The 20,680-nt window shown below is 47.2% G+C and overlaps 1 protein-coding gene across 1 annotated transcript in view; it reads right to left on the minus strand.

The window, feature by feature from the left end:
- Nucleotides 1-344: 344 nt before the first annotated feature.
- Nucleotides 345-20,680, minus strand: part of PRR14L (proline rich 14 like) — a 62,239-nt gene continuing 41,903 nt past the window's right edge. The window contains 7 exon segments of the mRNA XM_078154436.1: nucleotides 345-1,279; nucleotides 1,801-1,872; nucleotides 2,901-3,007; nucleotides 3,953-4,121; nucleotides 4,880-4,954; nucleotides 8,391-12,439; nucleotides 12,442-13,505. Coding sequence (XP_078010562.1) covers nucleotides 1,003-1,279; nucleotides 1,801-1,872; nucleotides 2,901-3,007; nucleotides 3,953-4,121; nucleotides 4,880-4,954; nucleotides 8,391-12,439; nucleotides 12,442-13,505 — 5,813 coding nt within the window. The 3' untranslated portion in view covers nucleotides 345-1,002.

The raw sequence follows: 20,680 nt of genomic DNA on the forward strand, positions 1-20,680 counted from the left end.
GGCTGGCTTCCCTGAGGCCCATGGCTTGTAATATGCTTTTCCACCCAGGCAGCCCCAGGGATTAAGTCTGCCATCGCCTCCATCATTTTGGCGGTAAAAACAAAGTAAAATCCCACCTGATCCTAGTATATTAAAAGCTACCTGGAGAAAAACCTGCTCTTTGACCTGAAGTCCATTCACTTGGAGGGTGAGAGGGGATATGGCTTCCCACTGCCCTGTGAGAGACTGGGTCAGAGACACATCACATATTGAACAGACTTTGCTTAAAACAGATAATTGCCTTTCTCCTCCACATGTTAAAAAATAAAAATAAAAACAAAAATCACATTTAAAGGCTCCCAACATGCAGCAATAATAATAATAATTATTATTAATAATAATAACAATGACAACAATAATAATAATAAAAAGAGGAAACACCACAACATTGAAAAGTGCAACTGACTTGGAATGGTGCCTTGTTGGGCTCCTCTGGTGCCAGTGACCAAGGCCACCAGCAGGTAGGGCGGGGCAGGGCTTCTGGGGAAAGGCAGGCCACACACACAGAACCCAGTTCTAAGCAGACTCATTCCCAGGACTGAAGAACATAATCAGGACGAACCTTCACCAACTCCTCCGGTGAACTGGGGGATCCCAAGAACAAGGTAATTTAGCTTCTGTGACTAGCACCGCTGTAAACAATGGAGAGTCCACAGGGACGTGCAAAATGAGTGGGTGGGTCCTGGGAATCCTAGTGTTATTACAGAAGGAGGGCTGCTGCCTAGCCCTGGGGAGGTCCCAAGGTGGCAGGAGAGGGCAGGCAGGCCTTCCTGAGGCCCTACACTCAGCAGCAAAGCAGAAAGCTGCTCAACCACACAAGAGACGTCTGCACCTCGTTAACCAGGGATCCCTCATGCCGGCTGAGTGGTTTTGACGACTGGGAAAAGCCATGAGATCCCTGTCAAGGAGGTCCAAGAGAAGGACCAACACAAGGCCCCCAAATTCCTCCACGGAGCTGACTTCTCAGCAGCCTGACGTCGGCTCCTCTTCTCCCTCCTTGGCAAGGAAGGCCTCCAGGTCCATCAGTTTCTGAATCAAAAGGGCATCCAGCTCTTGGCTTTGGAGGGCAGCCTTTTTTGCCCTGGTAAAGCTGCCCACTGCCTTGATCTTACCACGATTCCTCCTCTTCCGAGGGACAGTGAAATCCTGGAATTCCAGGACCCGCTTTCTCTTCTGCTGGCTGACGGAAATGAGCGCCCCATTTCTCTCTTTGGGCTCTTCAAAGATGGTCTCTAAACACCTGGGATCAGGGGATCAAGATGGGACCATCAGCCCCGCACTACGGGCTCCCCTCTTCTTCCCCTACAGACACCCTAAGAAGAATCCTCAAGGACCAGGGCTGGCAAGTCATACCTGTTGCTAGGCAGGAATCCCTTTAAAATGTCCCTGGGAAGACCCTGAATGAAGAGGAGCCCACCGCCTCCCAGGGGGGGCCCGTTTCCCTTCTGGACAGCTCCGATTGTTAGCACATCTGCTCTGACACTAAGCCTAGACCTGCCTGTTTGCAGCCACCACCCTCGTCTCTGGTTTCACAACCTGGGGCCAATTCTGGCCATCCTGGTGGTCCACCTGCCCAACGTGCAAGGATCTGGAGAGTACTCCCGTCGCACCACCCGCTTCTTGCGACGCAGGATGGGAGCAATGCCTTGGGAGTTTGCTTCTGCATTGCCCATGACCAGCTGGAGACCACTCTTGTAAACTGGGGCCTTAGAGAGAAATGGCTGGGCCTTACATGCTGCTCCCTAATCCCATGGGACATACCTGGATGCGGGAGGGGACTTGTAATTCTTATTGGTGTATATTTCTTCCAAACTGAATTCCTTCTTCTTCAGCCTAAAAGAAGAGAACATGGTCCACCCTGCATCCTCATGGGCAGAGCCATTTCCAAAGCCCTCCCATGAGCAGTAGTCTATCTAACCCCAAAGGCATCGGGTGAGGCGCTGAGCGCCGTCATTCCCATTTTCTACAGGAGGACAGACGGGACAGAGCTGGGACTAGAACCCGAGGACTCCTACCCTTGGTCAAGTGTTCTCTGCCCAGACAGCAGGAGACCTCTCCCTGCATGAAGACTGAGCCCCTTAGAAGAGACGTATTTCCCCTGAGTAGGGCAACAACGGGGTCTGTGCCCAGCAAAGGAGGGGCTGCAGCTGTCTGTCTCCAGAGCATCATGGGAAGGCTGAGTGAGTGGCTGCTTTGAGTGGGCCCACACTTTGCTCCCCTTCTCCCAGAAGGGGGCAGGTGCGAGAGAGGGGAGGAGTCATCAGACACGGCCACGGAGTTGATCTGCTGAGCATGTCCAGCAGTATGTGCCGGCCAGTGTGGTTGGGGACAGTCCTCCGCTCAGAACAGCTCCCCTTCCCAGGCTACTGAAACAAGCTGACTAGCTCTTCTCACACTCAGTGCTCATGACAAAGCTTCTGGGGCCCCAGAAAAAAGCATCTGGGCGGTCCAGTTCAGACGACCAGCTAAGAAAACGTTCTCTCTACTTAACAAAAAACAGTAATAATAAATGAAGGCCCATCTAAAGGACTTGACTGAAGAGGGAAGGAGTTTTAATGGGTCAAAATACGCAGGGCAACGTTTGTCAGACTCCACCCATAGCAAGAGTAGCAAGGAGTCAACTAAAATCCTGCGATTACCCAGAATAAGGACATCACGAGTTCTCGCCTGACTCTCCTAGGCAGTGACAGTTCAGCTCCCTTTGGGCAGCCTTTCCCAACAGCTTTATATTTCAGCTGTGGCTCTCCCTGGGCCATGAACCAGGAAGTCAGCATCCCCTTCCAAGAGCTAACGCAGAGGTGACGCCGAGGTGGAGGATCACAGTCTCAGCTGCTCCCAAGCTGTAAGACTTCTTTACTCACCTTTTGGGTCGAGGCAGTCCCATGGGGGTGAGGTTGGGGTCTGGCCTAGGAATGGTTTTCCGGATTCGAATCTGTGACACTTTTTTTGGTCGCTTCTCTGACTCAATCTGTTTTTAAGGGTTAGGATGGAGAGAAGAGATAGTGAAAAAAAAATAACAAAAACCAATGAACAGACAAAGCAGCTTTGTAGGGTGCCTAAGGTATCATTTCATGCTTTCCTGAATTACTGGGACCAACAATCTGTTCCCCAAGAGGCTGTCCCTGACCCTGTCCAATCCCAACTTATACGACTGAAACCTCAAGCTGCAGTTGTGAAATGTGGAACAGGAAGATTCCTCACAGACATCTCTTTGTTCTGTGCTCTCTCACCCACCTGGGAGTCCACCAGAGCAGAGCACAAGGGCCTGGCAGAGGTAAGAACAGCAAAGGAGAGCCCTAAGGACAGAGATGCTGTGCTTTGGGGGAGGAGGTAGTCAAGCAAACCGGGGCATCGGCTCTGGACGTACAGAACTCACACACTCGTTCCGTTTCACCATTTGGGTGGTCTACTGCCAAATGATACGCTCAGACAAGAGCTAGCCAGGAATGCCAAGTGAGATCACACCTCTTGGTTGGACCAGAAGAAGGCCAAGACTGGCAGCAGTAGGGCCAGCCCCCAGGAGGAGCTCAAGGGGCACAAAGGGTGCCCAGGCTGTGATCAACAACGAATGTCTCTACTTGTGGTCACGGCCCCCTTCAAGAGCAGACACTACAGAATCCCGGTGATCCAAGAGACCTCAGTGCCTACCAAGCCCAGCCCCGCCCCGCCCCCAGACAGAGGCCCCTCCAACAAAAAGAAGGGAAATCCACTGTGTCTTGAGGCAGACTGTTTCTTTTTCTGGATAGCCCTGACCATTAGGAAATTCTTCTTGACGGCCAGCCAATTTTCCTCTTCTGAAGTATCCCCGTGACATTCCTGGTTCTGCCCTCTGGGGCCAAGCAGAACAAGGCTAATCTGTTTACCACGTGGGAACTCTCTGGACAGCGGGGATGGGGGCATCATCCCCACTTACCTCCTTCTGGGTGGCACTACTGTGCTGACTGGTGCACACTGTGGGGACTCTCCTAAGCTCTTTGAAAGCAGGAAGCTGGAAGTCAGAGGCTGAAAGTCGGAGCACACTGACCACTGGTTCAAAGGCTAAGCGGGACTTTGGTACCAAAGCAGAGAAGGGAGATCCCAGCCTAAGATAATGGGAAAGAGAGAAGGAAAGCATTAGAAATGACCATTTCTTACTTCTATTTAGCCGAAGGGTCAGCAAAATACAGGCTACTTGTTTTTGTAGGACCCCTTGAGCTAGGAAGGAGTTTGCCAAGCCCTGTTCTAGTCCATTGGAAATCCACAGCAGGGCTGGAGACATGATGAAATGGTGCCACTGTTCTGGCCCACCACCTCCCAGAGAGAATACCTTGAGCTAAACTCTTTTTGGCCCCCTAAAGGAGCCTTCCATGAGCTGTATGCCAGCAAATATGCACAAGAAGTAAAGAACACTTCTAGAAAACCTTCACAAAGTGCTTTCTCCTAACTGCCTGTGAAGCAGGAAGCCAAAGTCCTTGATGAGCACGGGGTAGAGCCAGAGAACAAAGCCAGGTCTCTGACCTCCCAGTAGAGCACTCTCTGTGACCACCACCTGGCCAGAATGTACGACTTCCAAGTTCATTTCACTATCTTTTGTAATAAGGAAGGGTTATGGAGCACTGGACAGAGACAGTGGCTCAGGTGATATACTTACCTGATGGGGGGTGGGCTAAACTCGCATTCATGTCAACAGGTGTTGTTAGAAGGGCCACCCACTGCTCACAGAGGCTTCTTCACTTAGTGTTTTAAACTATTCACATTCGTCCCTGATTTGCCCCTTTCCCTCCGGGTAACGCACAGCACACTGGGGCCCCCGAGTCCCCCCCTATCGTGAGTGGTGGAGAACAGATGGCATGAAGCTTACCTAACTAGACCGCCTCCGGTCCTACCAGTGGTGGCTTCCACGCCCAACAGAGGCACGTGCGGTAAGACGGCATGGCTGGCGTGAGGGAGAGAAAGCATAAAAGCAGGCAGGTCAGGGGCACGGAACAACAGGGTGAAAAATGCAGCCTCTACAGTGGTTTTAAACCCCAAGGAAAAAGTCTGGCATCTTAAAAAACCAGACGAAAAAGAAAGAAACCCGACAAACGCAATCAAGAGAGCGTCCACGTGCTGGGCGTTCCTGGTAGCTCAGGCAGGCTGGTCACGGTCCTACATTGGAGCTTAAAAAGAGAGAAGGCCTAAGGATGAAAGAAAAGGGAAGGGAGGGAGCCAAGCATGGCAGTGAGGGGACGGGAGGGGAGCACTGGCAGACTCTGAGCACGTCTTATCAAATGTGACTCGAGGAAAAAAAGATCCAAAGATGGCGTGCCTACATGGTGCCTGCTCAATGGGCACCCTGTGCTGCTCTTGTACATGGACAATCTGCTTGTGATGCCCTCATCAGCCTTATGGACGGAAGAGGAAACCGAGGCCAGTCTCTGAGGAACAGGAGTGGGACAGCAGCTGCCCACAGGGCCGTCACCTTTCTGATTAAGTGGCTATTTTTACCAACACACCATAAAGACTGCTCTGTAACTGGGGAGGGCTCTGAAGCTCTTCCAACAGAGGGAGTCCGTTACCCTTCCTGGAGGAAATACCAATTTTTATGACCTCCAGAATACTCTTTTCATTACTGAGGCACTTCTGGGAAGCCTAAAAACAAATTCCTCCCAATAGAAAGAGGTTCTGAAGGGTGAGCAGGTAAGCTCTTGGCAAACTAAACCCCTCATGGTCAACCCGAGTTACTGCTGCCACTGTCCTTAGTCACACAGCAGTATGTGAAGGCACCTGGCTGCACCCTCCCAGGACCCCATCCTGCCCCTGCTCCTCTCCCTCCCAGGGGTGGGGGAGCCTTGAGCTGCTTACATCTCTCGGCCTGGCCCGTAAAATGACGGGCACACACTATATCTCTAAGTCTCCTTGCTGCTCTAACATGTCTCTAATCCAGTGGAAAAAACCCAAACCAGGCATTGACCAAAAAAAGGCATAAAAGTCTTTGTCCATACCAAATCGTAAGGCCCTTTGATGTCAGTCCCATCACTAAGGTAGCAATCCTACGATCTGAGCTGGTAAATGGTACTGTGGTCTTGGGGCAGGCAGCTATCCTCCACATTTCTCATTTCTAACCCTGACCATATGTTGCAAATGGTGACTGTATCTGCCTGTGCTATCTCACAAGGGGATGGCAAGGCTCCAAGGAGGTTTTTGAAAATGTAACAACATGAGACACATGTATATTAATGATTAATGGAAGCTTTGGCTGTCCAAAGCTATCCACACCACTGGGTTAAAAAATTGAGATCATCAGTATCCACATGCCTTGCTTAGGGAAGGCAACAAATCCTCTAATAGGTGTCTATTAATTAATTAAAGGAAAAGCCTTTTGAAGTCCATAGATGGAAATGTGAGTTACAGACTAAAGGCTGGGAAATCATCTCTCAGCCCTGGCAAGAAACTTTGAGGGACCTTCTTGAAAAGCACATGGCAGGATGGGAATTCTTAAATGACTGGTAAGGATCTGAAACTAAGGAGAAACTCCCTTGTCCTCACAGGTGTCATTGTGGCAGAACAGCCTCTTTCTCCCTGTCCCTCCCTGTGAAAAAAGCCCCCAAAGGCCTATCCATCAAAACTCTAAGAATCAGAGACACAGGCAGAGAAATCAAGAAATGAGAGAAAGAGACAGATGACAAATATGAATGTGTGTGCCAGTTTGGAAGAGACAATCATATGGAAGAAAAAGAAGCCAGGTCAGTGGCTCAGTCAACTCATCACATGGTGAAATGATCAAATGTTGACCCAAACTCAACTCGGAGACCTCTCCAAAAGTTTAACAGACTTAATGGCTCATGCTCTGTGTGAGAGGTCAGAGGCACATAGACAGTGGAGCTTCTGTCATTCTTCAACTTGATTTGTTCCCAAGGGATCAGTCAATAAACGGACCAGCCCACAGGGCACAACCCACAAAGGCTTGACCCAAGAATCTCAGCTAGCATTTCTTTTTATTTTTTATTTTGTCTTTTTTTTTTTTTTAGGCAATTGGGGTTAAGTGACTTGCCCAGGGTCACACAGCTAGTAAGTGTCAAGTGTTTGGTCTGAGGTCAGATTTGAACTCAGGTCCTCCTGACTTCAGGGCCAGTGCTCTATCTACTGCACCACCTAGCGGCCCCATTAGCCTTTCTTAAATCAGCAATTGCTCCATTCTCAGGATCTTTAAGGAATAGAACCCTGAGGTTCTTGGGGGCTACTTCTGGGCTTTTGTTTTCTTTAAAATTGTTTTGCTGGTAAGCCCCAAAAACTGCCAGGCCCAGAGAAACATCTTGGAAGTGACAAATTCTGAAACATTCTGGATTGTCTTGACAACACCTGAATGAGCCTTCTCTACAACACAAGGGACATTAATTTAGCCTTGGCTCCTCAGAACTTTTAAAGGGTTGGTTGGGGTGGTATGTTTTTAAAATTCATCTATTTAAGAACAGGTTGCCTACAAAAGCCAACAAATAACCAGTCTCGGCCCTTGAAGAGCTTACATTCTATTCCAGTTACCAGAAAACAGTGGACACGTAGGAGGAAGATATTCTGAAATTCTTGTGCTTTAACATCCAATGTGTGTGGGTTTTTTTTTTTTAAATGAATCAGAAGGTGGAAAGCCAGGCCAATTACTAGGGAGAGCAGAAGCCACCATTCAATTTCTCCTTCTCTTAAGTTTTCAAGAACAATTAGCAAATGTAATAGATGAGGTGATTCCCAACCATTGTGGAGGAAAGCACTGGCCTCTGAAAGTATAACAAGGGAACTCATCTCCAGGCCTGTCACAGCTCAGATGCTGTACAGTGAATCCTTCAAACCTCTTTTCCAGATTGAAAAAGGTCACGAGCTAAATTCCACCATGTTTGGGTAATGAACATTACTTTCTTCAAAGATCTCTGAAGAAAGGTGCTACTACAGAGACTGTGTGTGTGAGGCACAGGGCCAACTTGAAAGTACAGATGAAAAGGGTTATAGGATGTCATTTTATTATTTATTTACTATTATTATTTCTCATTGAGACATTATCAAGAGCATATATTCATGTTGAGTTCGGGCTGAAAGAGAAAAAAATATGGAGAGAAAAAAAAAAGAAAGAAATGGGAGTTTCAAGAGTGGCAAGAATCCAGGAAATGAAATCAAAAAAAGAAGAGAGCCCTTCTGGGACAACAGAAGGAATCTAGACAAGACTTATCGGCCTTTCTCTGCAGAGCCGGCCAGGTTATCAGAAGAGGAAGGCAGGAAGAAAAGGCCAGAAAAGAATCCTGTGCTGCCCACTTAACTCAGTCCCCATCTCCTTTCCCCAGTGGCAGGGATTATACACTGAACATTTGCAAAAAAAAAAAAAAGCCGACAGACTTGGACATTACCTGTTCCTGATGCCCAGAGCTGGCGGCCACTTGCTGTGTTTGGAATGGAGAGTAGTGATTTCGAAGGGGCGGGCAGAAGGATCATGCTGGCTCCATATGGACAGCACCCTGCCCACTGAGTAGGGCAGAGAAGGGAAGAGACTGTTGGACAGAGATGCTGAAGGCCTTAACCCTTTGAAGCCCTGCGTAAACTGAGTCACGAAGAGCCTCTGTATGGTAGGCAAATGACTGGATAAGCTCCTTCTTCTCGTCCAGATCCTATAACATCCAGGGGAAGAAAGTGCTAAAACTGTATGAAGGCCAAGGACAGAGCAACCAGCTCTGACCTTCACGATAGCATTGCTGCCAGGGGCTTGCTCGGGGGAGAGGGTCTGCAGAGCAGCACGGGAGAGCCCATCTTCTTCCCTGAACGTGGCTGTCCCTGAAGAGCCCTGGGACACAAGGAAGGAAAAGGTCCACTTCGGAGGCTGAGGTGGGTGCGTGGGGTCCCCTCCGGGGGCATTCTCAGGAGGGGAGCAGTGCTCAGAAAAAATCCTTGTGGAATCAGTTGTGAGCTCTGAGTCCAGGTTTATGTGAAAGGATATTGGGAAGATCTGGGCATTGAATTGCAATGACGGCATTTTGTTCATCAAGTCTGAGAAACCCACTCTGAGGGCTTCAAGGGGGTAAAGTGCCAAAGTCTGACTGTCAGGTGTCTTGTTGCACCCATCATCACCTATGTGTAGGCTTATCTGCATCATACTGTAAGGAGATTCACCCTGGAGCTTTTTAAACCTGAGCCGTTTGCAGGTCTCAGCCACCGGAAGAAGTTCAGCAGAGCATGGCTGAGATCCTAACTCTGGGGTCGCTGTGGACACGGCCAGCAGCTTCCTGGCCAGAACAGACAACTTGTTTAGCAAGGCCGACTCTTTGGTAGGTTTCTGAAGTCTTGTGCTGTTCAGCAGAAGGCGTCTCATGGCTTTCGGCTTGGGCATGTGACTGGCCACTGAAGCTAAGGATGCAGGGGCAGCAGAGGACCAGCTGAGGACTTTGTGTTCTTTGACCGAGATGGTTTCTGAAGCATGCTTTAGAAGAATCCACTTTTGGATATCATTCATTTTTCTTCCAGTTTTGATGGGCTCACGATAAGTGATGTTTAGCCCTTTTTTTAAGAGCGGAAGAGATTTTCTTTGATATGGGGTCATCGTAAAAGTATTGTGTATTTTCTCACATCCAGTACCACTGATACCTTGGGGCATCATGGCAGAGATGAGATGGGGACCTAAAGGTGACTCAGTGTTGGGACATAAATGAAGAGCTCGTCTTCCCGCCTCTGAACCATCCATCTTTAGAAACTGAGGAAAAGGCTCATCCTCGTACACCTTGGCTCCTGTGATATTCTTCAAAGTGCTCCGCTTATGTGCATGTCCCTTAAGGCGGCTTTGACTTGCCAAGTCTTGTGACGATGGGCTCACTGTTGGCCCAATGAAAGGCTGGCCATTCAGTGATTCTTCCCGTTGGGAAAAGGTTCCCCTTTTCTTTGGCTGCATGCCCTCCTGCCCTCCTTTAAGACACCTGCAGCCCTGGACAATTGAGGCTTTCTGTGTTTCAGTCTCTCCACATACCCTCTTTCGTTTAAAATGTGGCCCATTAGTGTGTGAACTCTTATCTCCACCATCTTCTCTCCAAGGTTTGCCTTCACATTCCTCTCTGACTTTCAAATCGTTTTGTGTTCCTCGGTATTCTCCAGTCTCTCTTCTGTCCATGTTATTTCCTGGATTCAGTTCATTAGATGAAGGTGCCACACTGGAGACCAGCTCCAGCTGAAACATTCCTGGGGCGCCTCTTTTGCCTCTGCTACCAATGTTAGGGATTCCTCTTTTCTTCCCCTTGGTCTTCATGGTGCTGCTCTTTACACATTCAGGGAGCACTCTGACATTTACTGATTCAGGAAGCTGTTTTGTTTCAGCTTTTTCAGCCACAGGACCATCTGAACCAGTTGGTGAATTTCCTAGGGAAGAGATAGGCAAAGGCATTGCCTGGACAGATCCTAACACAGGCTCTCTGTAATAAACTTCTAAGGAATCTTCGTCATCAAATGCAGAATTCATTTGTGGCCTTAACCCACTAGCTGTCTCTTCTGTCTCTCCTGGAAGCATTTCTTCAACAATTCTCCCACGATGAGTACTCCCTAACAATACATTCATGGTATCTGACAACTCTGTATTTTGCTCATGATTGGTAACAGATCCCATCCCATGCGTCTTACTTTCCTGGGTTACCTCGTTATGAAGACCATCATCTCTCTGTTCAACTGATGGTGTCCCTTTACAAGATGGTACAGTTTTCAGAGATCTCATATTAAAAGAATCAGAAGCACACGGTAAAATAGAGTCCTGGTCAATCAGTCCTCCTCCCTGAGACTGGTTACTTCTCAAAGGCCTGTCTGGCTGATGCCAGGAGGGCTCCTCTTGCCTTCTGTAACTACCAGTGGAATCAGATTCTTTCATTTCCGACACCTTTTCTCCGAGCTTATTACCAAGCTGAATTGGGTCTGCTCTGCACAACACAGTAAAGTCTTCATTAGCTAGGGAAGTTTTAAAGATATTTTTCTTTGGAAGACTACAAGATGGCTGGATGTTGCTTAAGTCTTTAACTAGAAGTTCTGTGTGACTGGAGCTCAACCCTCTGTTAGGTTTGGCAACATCTTCACGCTTATGACGATCCGTATGTTGGACCTCAAAGATTCCCAGGCCATGATGGTCACTCTTGGATGATTCACTTTCACTCCAGCATTCAACCAGTCTGTTAAGGTCACTCTGACAATTAAGGCCTGGATCTGTCCCGTCTGCTTGGTTTGCAATCCTAACACTGGAGCGCTCTGTGGTAAGACACAGGTCCTTTGGCTCTGTAGGACTTGAAATGTTTGAGGACAGCTTGCTTTCTAAAACAGTATGTCCAGAGAGATGGGAGTCGCAAGGTAACGATGTCTCCTTACTGTGTGGTCCTAGTTTATTTTCTTCTAAGCCTGTCTTTCCAGCTGATCTTGCTATGAAATTTCCAGGCTTAACATGGCTCAAGGCAAGTGTGCTTTTGGTTAAGGCTCTGCTGAGTAATGAACATGAAGCCACTTCATTCTTGATTTTGCCTTCTTGAAGACTATCTTCAATTTCTTCTCTAGAAAGTTCATTATTTCCCGAGGGACGTCTCACACTGAGGATGCTTCCTACCAGACTACTTCCTGTTCCTGGACAGGGAGGATCACTGGGCACCAACATGTCTTCACAGGTCAACACAGACTGATTCTCAGCTTCTGGGGAGATTGCAATGGACTTGTAGGTAACACCCTCTGAGTACATGTCCCCTTCTGGGGCATTCTCAACTCTCTGGTGGCAGCTGTGACATCCCTGAGACTGGGCACTTTCATGCTCTAAGTCAGGAGCCTCTTCAGATAATTCTGCTACTTCTTTTTCAAGGCCTGACATGACTGCCAGTTTTCCTATGACTGTGTCATTTGGCACCCTATTGAAGCTTACTGCTTTAGCACTGACGTGATTCTCGGAAGAGGCATGGCAGGTGGTGGCACCTGGGCGGAAGGCATCCTTCCCTTTTTTCATTTGGGTCAGAATGGTTTGCTGGTTGGCAATGACCCCGACTCCATCCTCCAACACAGAGCTGGCCTGTTGCTGAGAAGCCTCACTCGTTCCCTTACAGACGTCTTCTGCACGACCACCTGGAGACGACTCTTGGGGAGCCGCTGCTCCCTTGTGGTCACCAGCATCGAAGGACATCTTTCCAGATAAGACACATAAACGCTTCCTTTTGGCTTCATGGGACTCAGCAAGATATGAAGCAATTCTCTGTCCATCTACAAATGGAGTAACAGCCCTACTTGAGACTCCTATAATTTTTTTTACCTCAGGCTGGTCAGCAAGGTCCCATTTTTGGTCCCTCTGTAGCTGAGGAAGAACACTTTTGACCTCTGAGACTTTACTTACAGGCATGGGTGGTTCATCTGGCACAGAACAAGCAGCGGGGTCTCTCTTCTCAGTGCAGCTCCCTAGGCCTCTCTCTGGCTGCTGACCAAAGAACCAGGATTCTGACCGTCCACATTCCTGCCTGACACACTTGCATCCGCAGAGACCATCTTTTCTGATTCTTCAGTCCGCATCACCCAGGAGTCACTTTCCTTTATGGAGTCTTCATCTTGGTGTGTATCACAAGGGCAGCTTACTCTCTTGCCTTCATGTTTTCTGAGATTCTCTTGTGTTTCCGAAGGGCCTTTTGTAGGATCTTCTTCTGAAGGAGAACAAGAGTTCTCTTGCTGGGGACCCTGAGTCCCCTGACTGGGGCTGTGTGTGCAGCAGCTATCAAAGGCACATCCTCTCTGGCCACTGGCACGGTTCAAAGGAGGCATGCTGCTCTCTTCTCCTCCTGGCTTGGCGTCGACAGCGAGCGCTCGGCTGCTTTTGCTCCTGACACTCTGGATTCCTTCTCCTTCCCATCTAGAAGCTGAGCCTTCTTCTCTCGGGACCTCTCCAGTACAGAAGGGTTTTCCCGTCTCCTGCGGGTCATCTCCAGAGCCACATTCCTCAAGGGAGATACTTCCAGACCCCACACAGGGTAAGCTCAAAGGGAAACACGCCCCTTGGGGGTCTGCTTCCAAAGGAAGCATGCCGCTTTCCTTGCTCTTCGCCTGAGGACTGCTGGTCTTGGAGGGACTTTCAATGTCACAGCCACAGTTGTGCTGGTGATTGTCAAGGCTCAATTTGGATAGTGTGTCTCCACCACACATTGGGAGGCTGGCACTGTCCTCTGGTGATGGTGGCCAAAGTGGACGAGCACTGGATGTCTCACATTCTTTTTCTGTTGAAGGCGCTTTTGTCAATCCAGGCTCCACAGAGGTCAAAGGCTCTAGGGACACTAGGGTGCTGGTTTCTGAAACCTCACCACTGGTCATGATTCTGTCTACATCTGGGCAGTCGATGCACCCAGGTGGGAGACTTTTACTCACTTTGTTACTCCTGTGCTCTGCATTACTAATCATCTTAGTCCCATGGACCTTCATACCTTGTCCTTCTTCAGTAGGGTTTGGCAGAGTTTCTGTTGTAACCTGTACGTTTCCTTGGTTTTCTTCTGCACAAGAGAAATGAACCCAAATCAGTATGACATGCCATTTCATAAAATGCCCCAATCCTTTTGCTTTAACTTTATTTAAAAAAAAAAAACTTTATTGTGGGGCAGGAGAAGAGTGCTGGATCCAGAGTCAGGAGACCTGGGTTCAAATCCCGACTCTGCCACTTGATACCTGTGTGACCTTTCCAGTCTTTCATGTTAAAATCTAGCCTGCTAGCTGTTCCCTGTATTTGATGGTCCACCTCTAGCCTCTGTGCCTTGGAATAAGTGGTCTCTCAAAGCTAGAATGTAGCTTTACCTCTCAGAATCCCTGTGTTCCTTTAAAGCCTAATTTTAAAGGAGGTACCTCCTACATGAAGTCTGTCTTGTTTGCAAGTTCACTTTGAACATTCACCTTGAAATGGTTTTGAATATATCTGTGCTCATGTTGTATCCACCTAGTTGGATGTATGCTCCTTGAGGGCAAAGATCATTTTGATTTTTGTATCCTCGGTCCCTGGCACGTAAAAGGCATTTAATAAATGCTTGGTATTGAATCAAATTGGGGAAATCACGTGACCTCTCTGGGCCTGAGTTTCCTCATTTGTAAAATGACAGAGCTGAACTACACAACCTTAGAGGTCCTTTCCAATTCTCAACCTATGCTCTATGGTTCTGTTCCTCTTGACAGAGCAAGAAGTATCTGTCATGCGGACATGGCTGCTGGTGCTACAAGTGGCTAAGCACAGGGCCAAGGCTGGAACTGGCAGAGTCTCTATATAACACACTAACCATTATACAGATGCTTCATTATTACAAAGGTTGGCCAGTTCAGCTTCCCTGAAAAAAAAAAAAAAGAAGTAAATACATAAAAGGCTCAAGTAAGGTAGGTCCTCATTCTTTCCCCATGACTGATGATACCTTTGAACAGATTAAATCAAAGAACCTCAAAGGAGGTCACAGGCCTACAAGACATTTCCAGAATCAGACCACACCTGGAGTGTTGGATTCAGTTCTGAGCACCATGTTTTAGTGAATACACTGCGAAGCTACAGTCCACCCATCGACAGCAGGGCAACTAGGCTATAAGAAGATTGCTTAAAAGAGGTGAGAAGCAACTTGATACAATCAGAATGCCCACTCCTCAAAGGCCCTATTTATAAGTATCTCTCTGGAGCTATCTCAGTGCTTCACCTAGAAAGAGGTGCACAATCCCTTTGAGATGATGGAATTGCTCCACAATAGATTGGACCTGGACCCTTGCCTCTGCACTAGTGTTGACAAAGTTTTGTCCTTCCGAAGATTTATAAGGTTGTTAAATAAGAGATGTGATTTCAAAGAATAAAAAACCTCAACAACTTTTTTCAGCAAGTCCTCTGCTCTTTCCATCTCTCTCTCTCTCCACATATATATATATCTCTAGATAATTTAGATCAAATTTTAATTTGATCTAAAGGGAAATAAAACCATGTAGATGCTCCCCCCCCTGCCAACTGCTTACATCAGTAAGCTTCCCAAGGACAGGGATTATCTTTGTTTCTTCAGCATTTAGCACAGTGCTGGACACATGGCAGACATCAAAAAGATGCTTATGGATTAAATGTCTACTCTATACAAACCCCAATCATTTCCTGGTTTGTATAAATAAAACCCTCCAAGGGAGGAGAAATATTATGAGTGTTTGGGGTGATAACAATATAGCTATAAGGTGCCATGCATAATAATTAAGAGCCAGCTCACTGCTTGAACGCTATGCAAGCATTATTATGTATTATGTAAATGGGGAGGAGAGTCAATTCCTGTGAAGATTCTGGTGCAGACTAGCCTCTGACTTGTAGCTCTGTCCTATGGCCATGTGGTGGTGGATCTTTGGGTCACTGCAACTCAAAAAAAAAAAAGTGGCTACTAGACTAGAGAGGGAGTTGACATCTGTGTTGGAGGAAGGGGCTTCTACACCAATGAAATCAGAGATCCTAGAGCCCTGGAGCACATTCAGAGGTCTGATAAAGGAGATCTCCTTTGGACACTTCAGTGTGACATGGATTTGGAGCTGGCAGGAGACTTGGAGGACACCTACTCCGGCTGCTTCATTTGACAGATGAGGAAACTGAGGTCCAGAGAAGGGGCTTACCCAAGATTATGCAGGTAGTAAACCACAAAGTTCACGATTTAGGTCCAAGCCAGGTTCCCACTACAGCATGCTGAAGGGAATATTCTGAGTAGACTACACAAGTCTGGAGATGTGCAACTTCAGTAGGCTGCTCAATGGGAGATGAATATCTTTGGCCACAGCAACCGGCGATGACCATCTACTGAGGTACCAAGGGAGTAGAGTCTACACTGGGAGAAGGATTCACCACAGGGGTGAAATGAGACCTCCCCAAAGTACTTCCAGGGATGAAGGTTTTAATCAAGACACCTGTACATAACATCAAAACAACTGACAGGTGTGGGAGGTGGCAGGTGAGCCAAGGTCCACACAAAAGATATAATGCTTTGGTCCGACCGATCCTGTGAACTCATCCACGTACAGATAAACAAAAATGGATGGGCCAGCATCCAAAGATCCAGGCGTGGCTCTGGATTGAAAAGGCATCAGAGATCTGGTGGGGCATGGATGATGATAATAACAATTACAATAGCAATAATAATAAAAACTGCACTTTACAGATCTCACTTGATCCTCCAACCATGTGAGGTGGCTCGTGGTCATTAATCCTATTTTCTAGATAAGGTAACTGAGCCTCTGAAGTCAAGTGGCCTGATCAGCATCATACAGCTGGTCAGAGAAAGGGCTAGGGTCATTCTACAGGAGAGTCTAGGAGAACCTAATAGCAATACTGTCAACAGGACATGCCATGACGGAAATGCCACACTGAGCTTTGGAACTTGTGGTAGAAACAGCCATGGGAAGGTCACAAGAGAACACTGAGGGGCTTAGGATGTCAATCACAGAGCTGGAGAGAGGGACTGAAGAGCACCTGGCTGAAGCCTCTGGCTCTAACATGAAGACATTGAGGCTCAGAGGCTGCTCAGCTGTGCTGACCCCCCAGTTCAGTTAGATTCAACCCTTTCATGGTACTCTGTCCGGTGTGAAGATACAAAGACCAAAATTAAACCATTCTTGCCCTCAGGGAGCTCCTACTCCAATACACCAGGCAACCTCTCAACCAAGCTCTGCACAGGTCAGGTGTGGAGTCCTTCTGGATTTGCTTCTGAGTAGCCCTAAGGAATCTTCTAGAGAGGACAGCAACACAATGAAACTCAATCTCCTGGGGAGAGGTTGGCATCTCCCTCCCTTCTCGGGTGCAGGGGAGGAGGAGGAGGAGGAGGCGATCTATGGTTGTAGAACAAAGGGTAGGTCAGTTTCACTGAATGCTGTTTTTCTCTTTTTCTTTGTCTTAAGAAATGGTTTTCCAGGAGAGAGATGGGTGAGGAATAGATTAGGAAATAGGTAACATAAAAACAAGAAATAGAAACAAAACGTATTTTAAAAATGCTTAAACCTGGAAAAAAAAATCCCCTGGAGAGAGAAAATCAACTTATCATTTGGGTACTCATTTTTTAAAAAAGGAAACAACTCTGACAACACTGATCATGCCACTAGGCAAAAACCCTAAAAATGTCTTAGCTAGTAGGAAAGGCTCTGTGTTTGCCAAAACATTTATTTATAGCAGCACTTCTAGTAGGAGTAAAAAACTAGAAAAAAATGGGTGCCCACTGGCTAGGGAATTGCTGCAAAATGTGGTAAATGCATGTAATGGAATATTATTATGCCACAAGAAACAATAAATATATTGAATTCAGAGGAACAACTAATGCACAGCAAAAGAGGCAAAATAATAATTTTTAAAAAGCCACAATATGTACAATGGCCAGGAGAATGTAAAGGAAAAATACTTTCCAAATGACACCAGGATTCCCTCCCAGCAATGCAGGAACGGTCTTGACTGGAGGCAGGTGGCCAGCACAAGCCTGACTTTTCCTGACACCAACCAAGAAGGAGGTTTAATGGTATGGGCCAGGGGTGGGTCAGTCTATCTTGTGCTCGCGCTCTCTCTCTCTCTCTCTCTCTCTCTCTCTCTCTCTCATATATATATAGCACTACTGACACACACTCTATCCCATGGGAATGTGAGCTCCCTGAGGGCAGGAATCATGTTTTTGCCTTTCTTGGTCTCGAGAACATTTCACCTAGTACCTCCCACAAAGTATGCTTTTATCAATGCTTGCTTATGTTTCTATTGGCAGTGTGACAGGGACAGGACAGGGAGGTAAAAAAAGCATCAATAAAACATTTTCAAAAGGCAGGAATACAGTGAAATACAAACGTCATGGGAGAAACAGGAAAAGCTTATCTTGAGTAAACAATCTGCAGAAAACCTCTTTTCTACCCACTTCACTGGAACCCCAGAAAAGACCTCTACCACCTGCCGTTGGCGCTGGATCTGGCCCAGGCAAAGGGATGGGGAAATGGAGATGTCAACAAAACCCCCGCTCCCTAATGAAAAAGGGAGACTGAGGCCTGTAGAGAAACAGTGTTGTTGTGGAGATCACATCTGGGGTTGTCTCAGCCAGGATTCTGGGTTAGTTTGCCATCTCCTTCTCCAGCCGGAAAAGGAAGGCATGGTCTTGTGGCAGAGGAGAGCCATGCGTGGAGTGGATGCTGAGGTTCACGAGATGAGAATTGATCCCCAGGAGCAGTCAGGCTCCTCCCAAGGGTGCTGAAGGAGGTCCAGGGTGGACAGGGAAACCATCCCACTTTTCTCAGAGCACCATGGTATAGTGGCATAAGCTCTGGATGTGAATCCTGACCCTTACTCACAGGCTCTAGGACTTAGGGAGCCCCTGTTTCTTCATCCATAAAAGGAGGACAATGTCACTTGAATTACCCCTTTCTTGCCAAGCTCTAGGCTGGACAAAACCTGTTGGATTCCACAACACAGAAGGGACCTCTAGTCCAATTCAAACAAAACAAAACACCAACCGGGATACACCATGCTTGTAAGTGGCCACCCAGCCAAGAAGGGGCAGCCTACCACTGCCTGAGGCTGCCCAAGCCGTCTGGAGAAAGCCCTCCAAGATCAGGAGGTTCGTCCTGAATCCTCCTCTCTCCCATTCGCTTCCGCTGCTCCTAGGTCTGCACTTCAGGGCCAACGGAGCTTCAGCTGATCCTTGGGACCAGGCCTAAGGCCTCTAATTTCCTGGTCAGTTTCCACTGAAGGCTCTTGTCCAGACCTGAGCATCACACTCCTTATAGGAGCGTGGACTATGGAACCATCCTGTCAGACGCTAAATTTCTATTGTGCCTCCCATCTGGAAGAATAGACCCAGAGGAGCACCTGGCAACGACATAACAGTAAACTTGAGATCTACCTGGCTAATAAAGGGTAGGACTGCTGAACACTTAGGCAGGAGTGACTTGGATAAAGAAAGGAGGCAATGTTCTTTCTATAAGGGAACACCTTCGTTTAATAAACTAGAATTCACTGAAGAAAAAAACCCAAATAATGGTTAAGGAGGAGCCAGCTGGCATAATTCAGACTTCCCTAAAACCACTGACAAGGTTACATAACAAAGTCTAGTCCCTATCCCCCATCCCCAACCCAGGATTAACCCACCATGGGTTTTGGCAAAACTGTTTGTCATGGAGAGGAAAACAGCTTAGGACCTAGGAAACAAAAGGTAGGAATAAATTAGGCATTTCTGTGCATGGAAAAATGGCAAACGTGGATTCCCCCTAAACCTGGCTTGGTTCAATATACAAGGGAAGATAAACAACAGGATCAGTTACAAGCTAGGGAACGAGTCAGGTGAGTTCAGCCAAATACAGGACACGTGGATGTATTCAGGAAGGGGAACAGACACAGAAGTGCGGCTAAAGCGATGATGATAATAATAATAAACAATAATAGCTAACATTTATATGCTGCAAGCACCACCTCATCAAATCCTCAAAACAACCCAGGGAGGTAGGTGCTATTATTATCCCCATTTTACAGATGAGGAAAATGAGGCAAACAGAGTTTAAGTGACTTGCCCAGGGTCACAAAGCTGGCAACTGTCTGAGGCTGAATTTGCTGTTGAGGAAGAAATCTTATGTTCAGATTTTAGGAGTGAACACAGACACAAGAGAAGCCTTTCTTAGCAGTGTATCTGGAAATGCACAGGATGTAAAAAGGAGAGGCATCATTAAAACAATAAAAAACAAAATGAAAAGAGTGGCTATACACTTATTTGCCCCAAATGCCAACATAGGGATCTTCCTGGGTTTCAGGCTGGTTGCTTAACTGGGCATCGGCTATGCAGCCCACTGGGATATGGAGTGTCTTTTGCCGGGAGGTGATGGTGATTTCAGCAATGCCTAATCTCAACAGACGCTATGCGCAAAAACCAAAGCTAAGTTCAAGAAACAGTTGTCTGACTCAAGGTGTCTTTGAGGGAAGGGCTGCTTCCTCGGGCATCATCATGTGCTCTGCCCTTTGCCAGACCAGCCCACCAACATTAGCCTTTTCAAGTGTTATAACCCAGAACCCCACCCCTTCTGCAAATCCATCCACATACCACTGTCCACACCAGAATAAACTGACCCGACGTGTATCTTGGACATTCAGAGTGTTTGCACACTGTCTCTCCCATTAGACTGGGAGCTCCTTGAGGGTAGGGGCTATTTTTGCCTTTCTTAGAATCCTAGCACTTAGCAGAGTGCCTGGCACACAGTAGGTGCTTAATAAAGGCTTGTTAACTTGATAATGCCATTACTTGTGTTTATATTGGTTTCAATAACTGAGACGGGGGCTTGTTACTTGGTTTCAGAAATAGATGTTATGCTCAGAACTTGGAGACAACTGAGAGGGTAGGGGTTCAAGGAAATACAAAGGTTTTAACGTACCATCTATTTCTCTCTCTCTCTCATAAACAGTTTTCTCTTCTGTGACCCCACACTGCAAAAAGTGATAGATAACTGACAGAGAGCACACTTCTGGTGGTGTCAGGGGGTGTTGTTGTCTTACCTTGGTCATTAAATCCAATCCACAATGGACAAGTGATCATCTAACCTTTTTTTGAATTTTGAATTGTGATTTAACTTATGATGTAAATTTTATCTCTGAAGATTTTTTTAAAGTGCTTGACCTTGTTTTAACACTGCCTTTATTTCTAAATACATCTCCTCCCCAACAACCCAAGTCTTTCCT

Source organism: Phascolarctos cinereus, unplaced genomic scaffold (genome assembly GCF_003287225.1).
Source record: "Phascolarctos cinereus isolate Bilbo 61053 unplaced genomic scaffold, phaCin_HiC Scaffold_4;HRSCAF=312, whole genome shotgun sequence".
NCBI classification, from domain to species: domain Eukaryota; kingdom Metazoa; phylum Chordata; class Mammalia; order Diprotodontia; family Phascolarctidae; genus Phascolarctos; species Phascolarctos cinereus.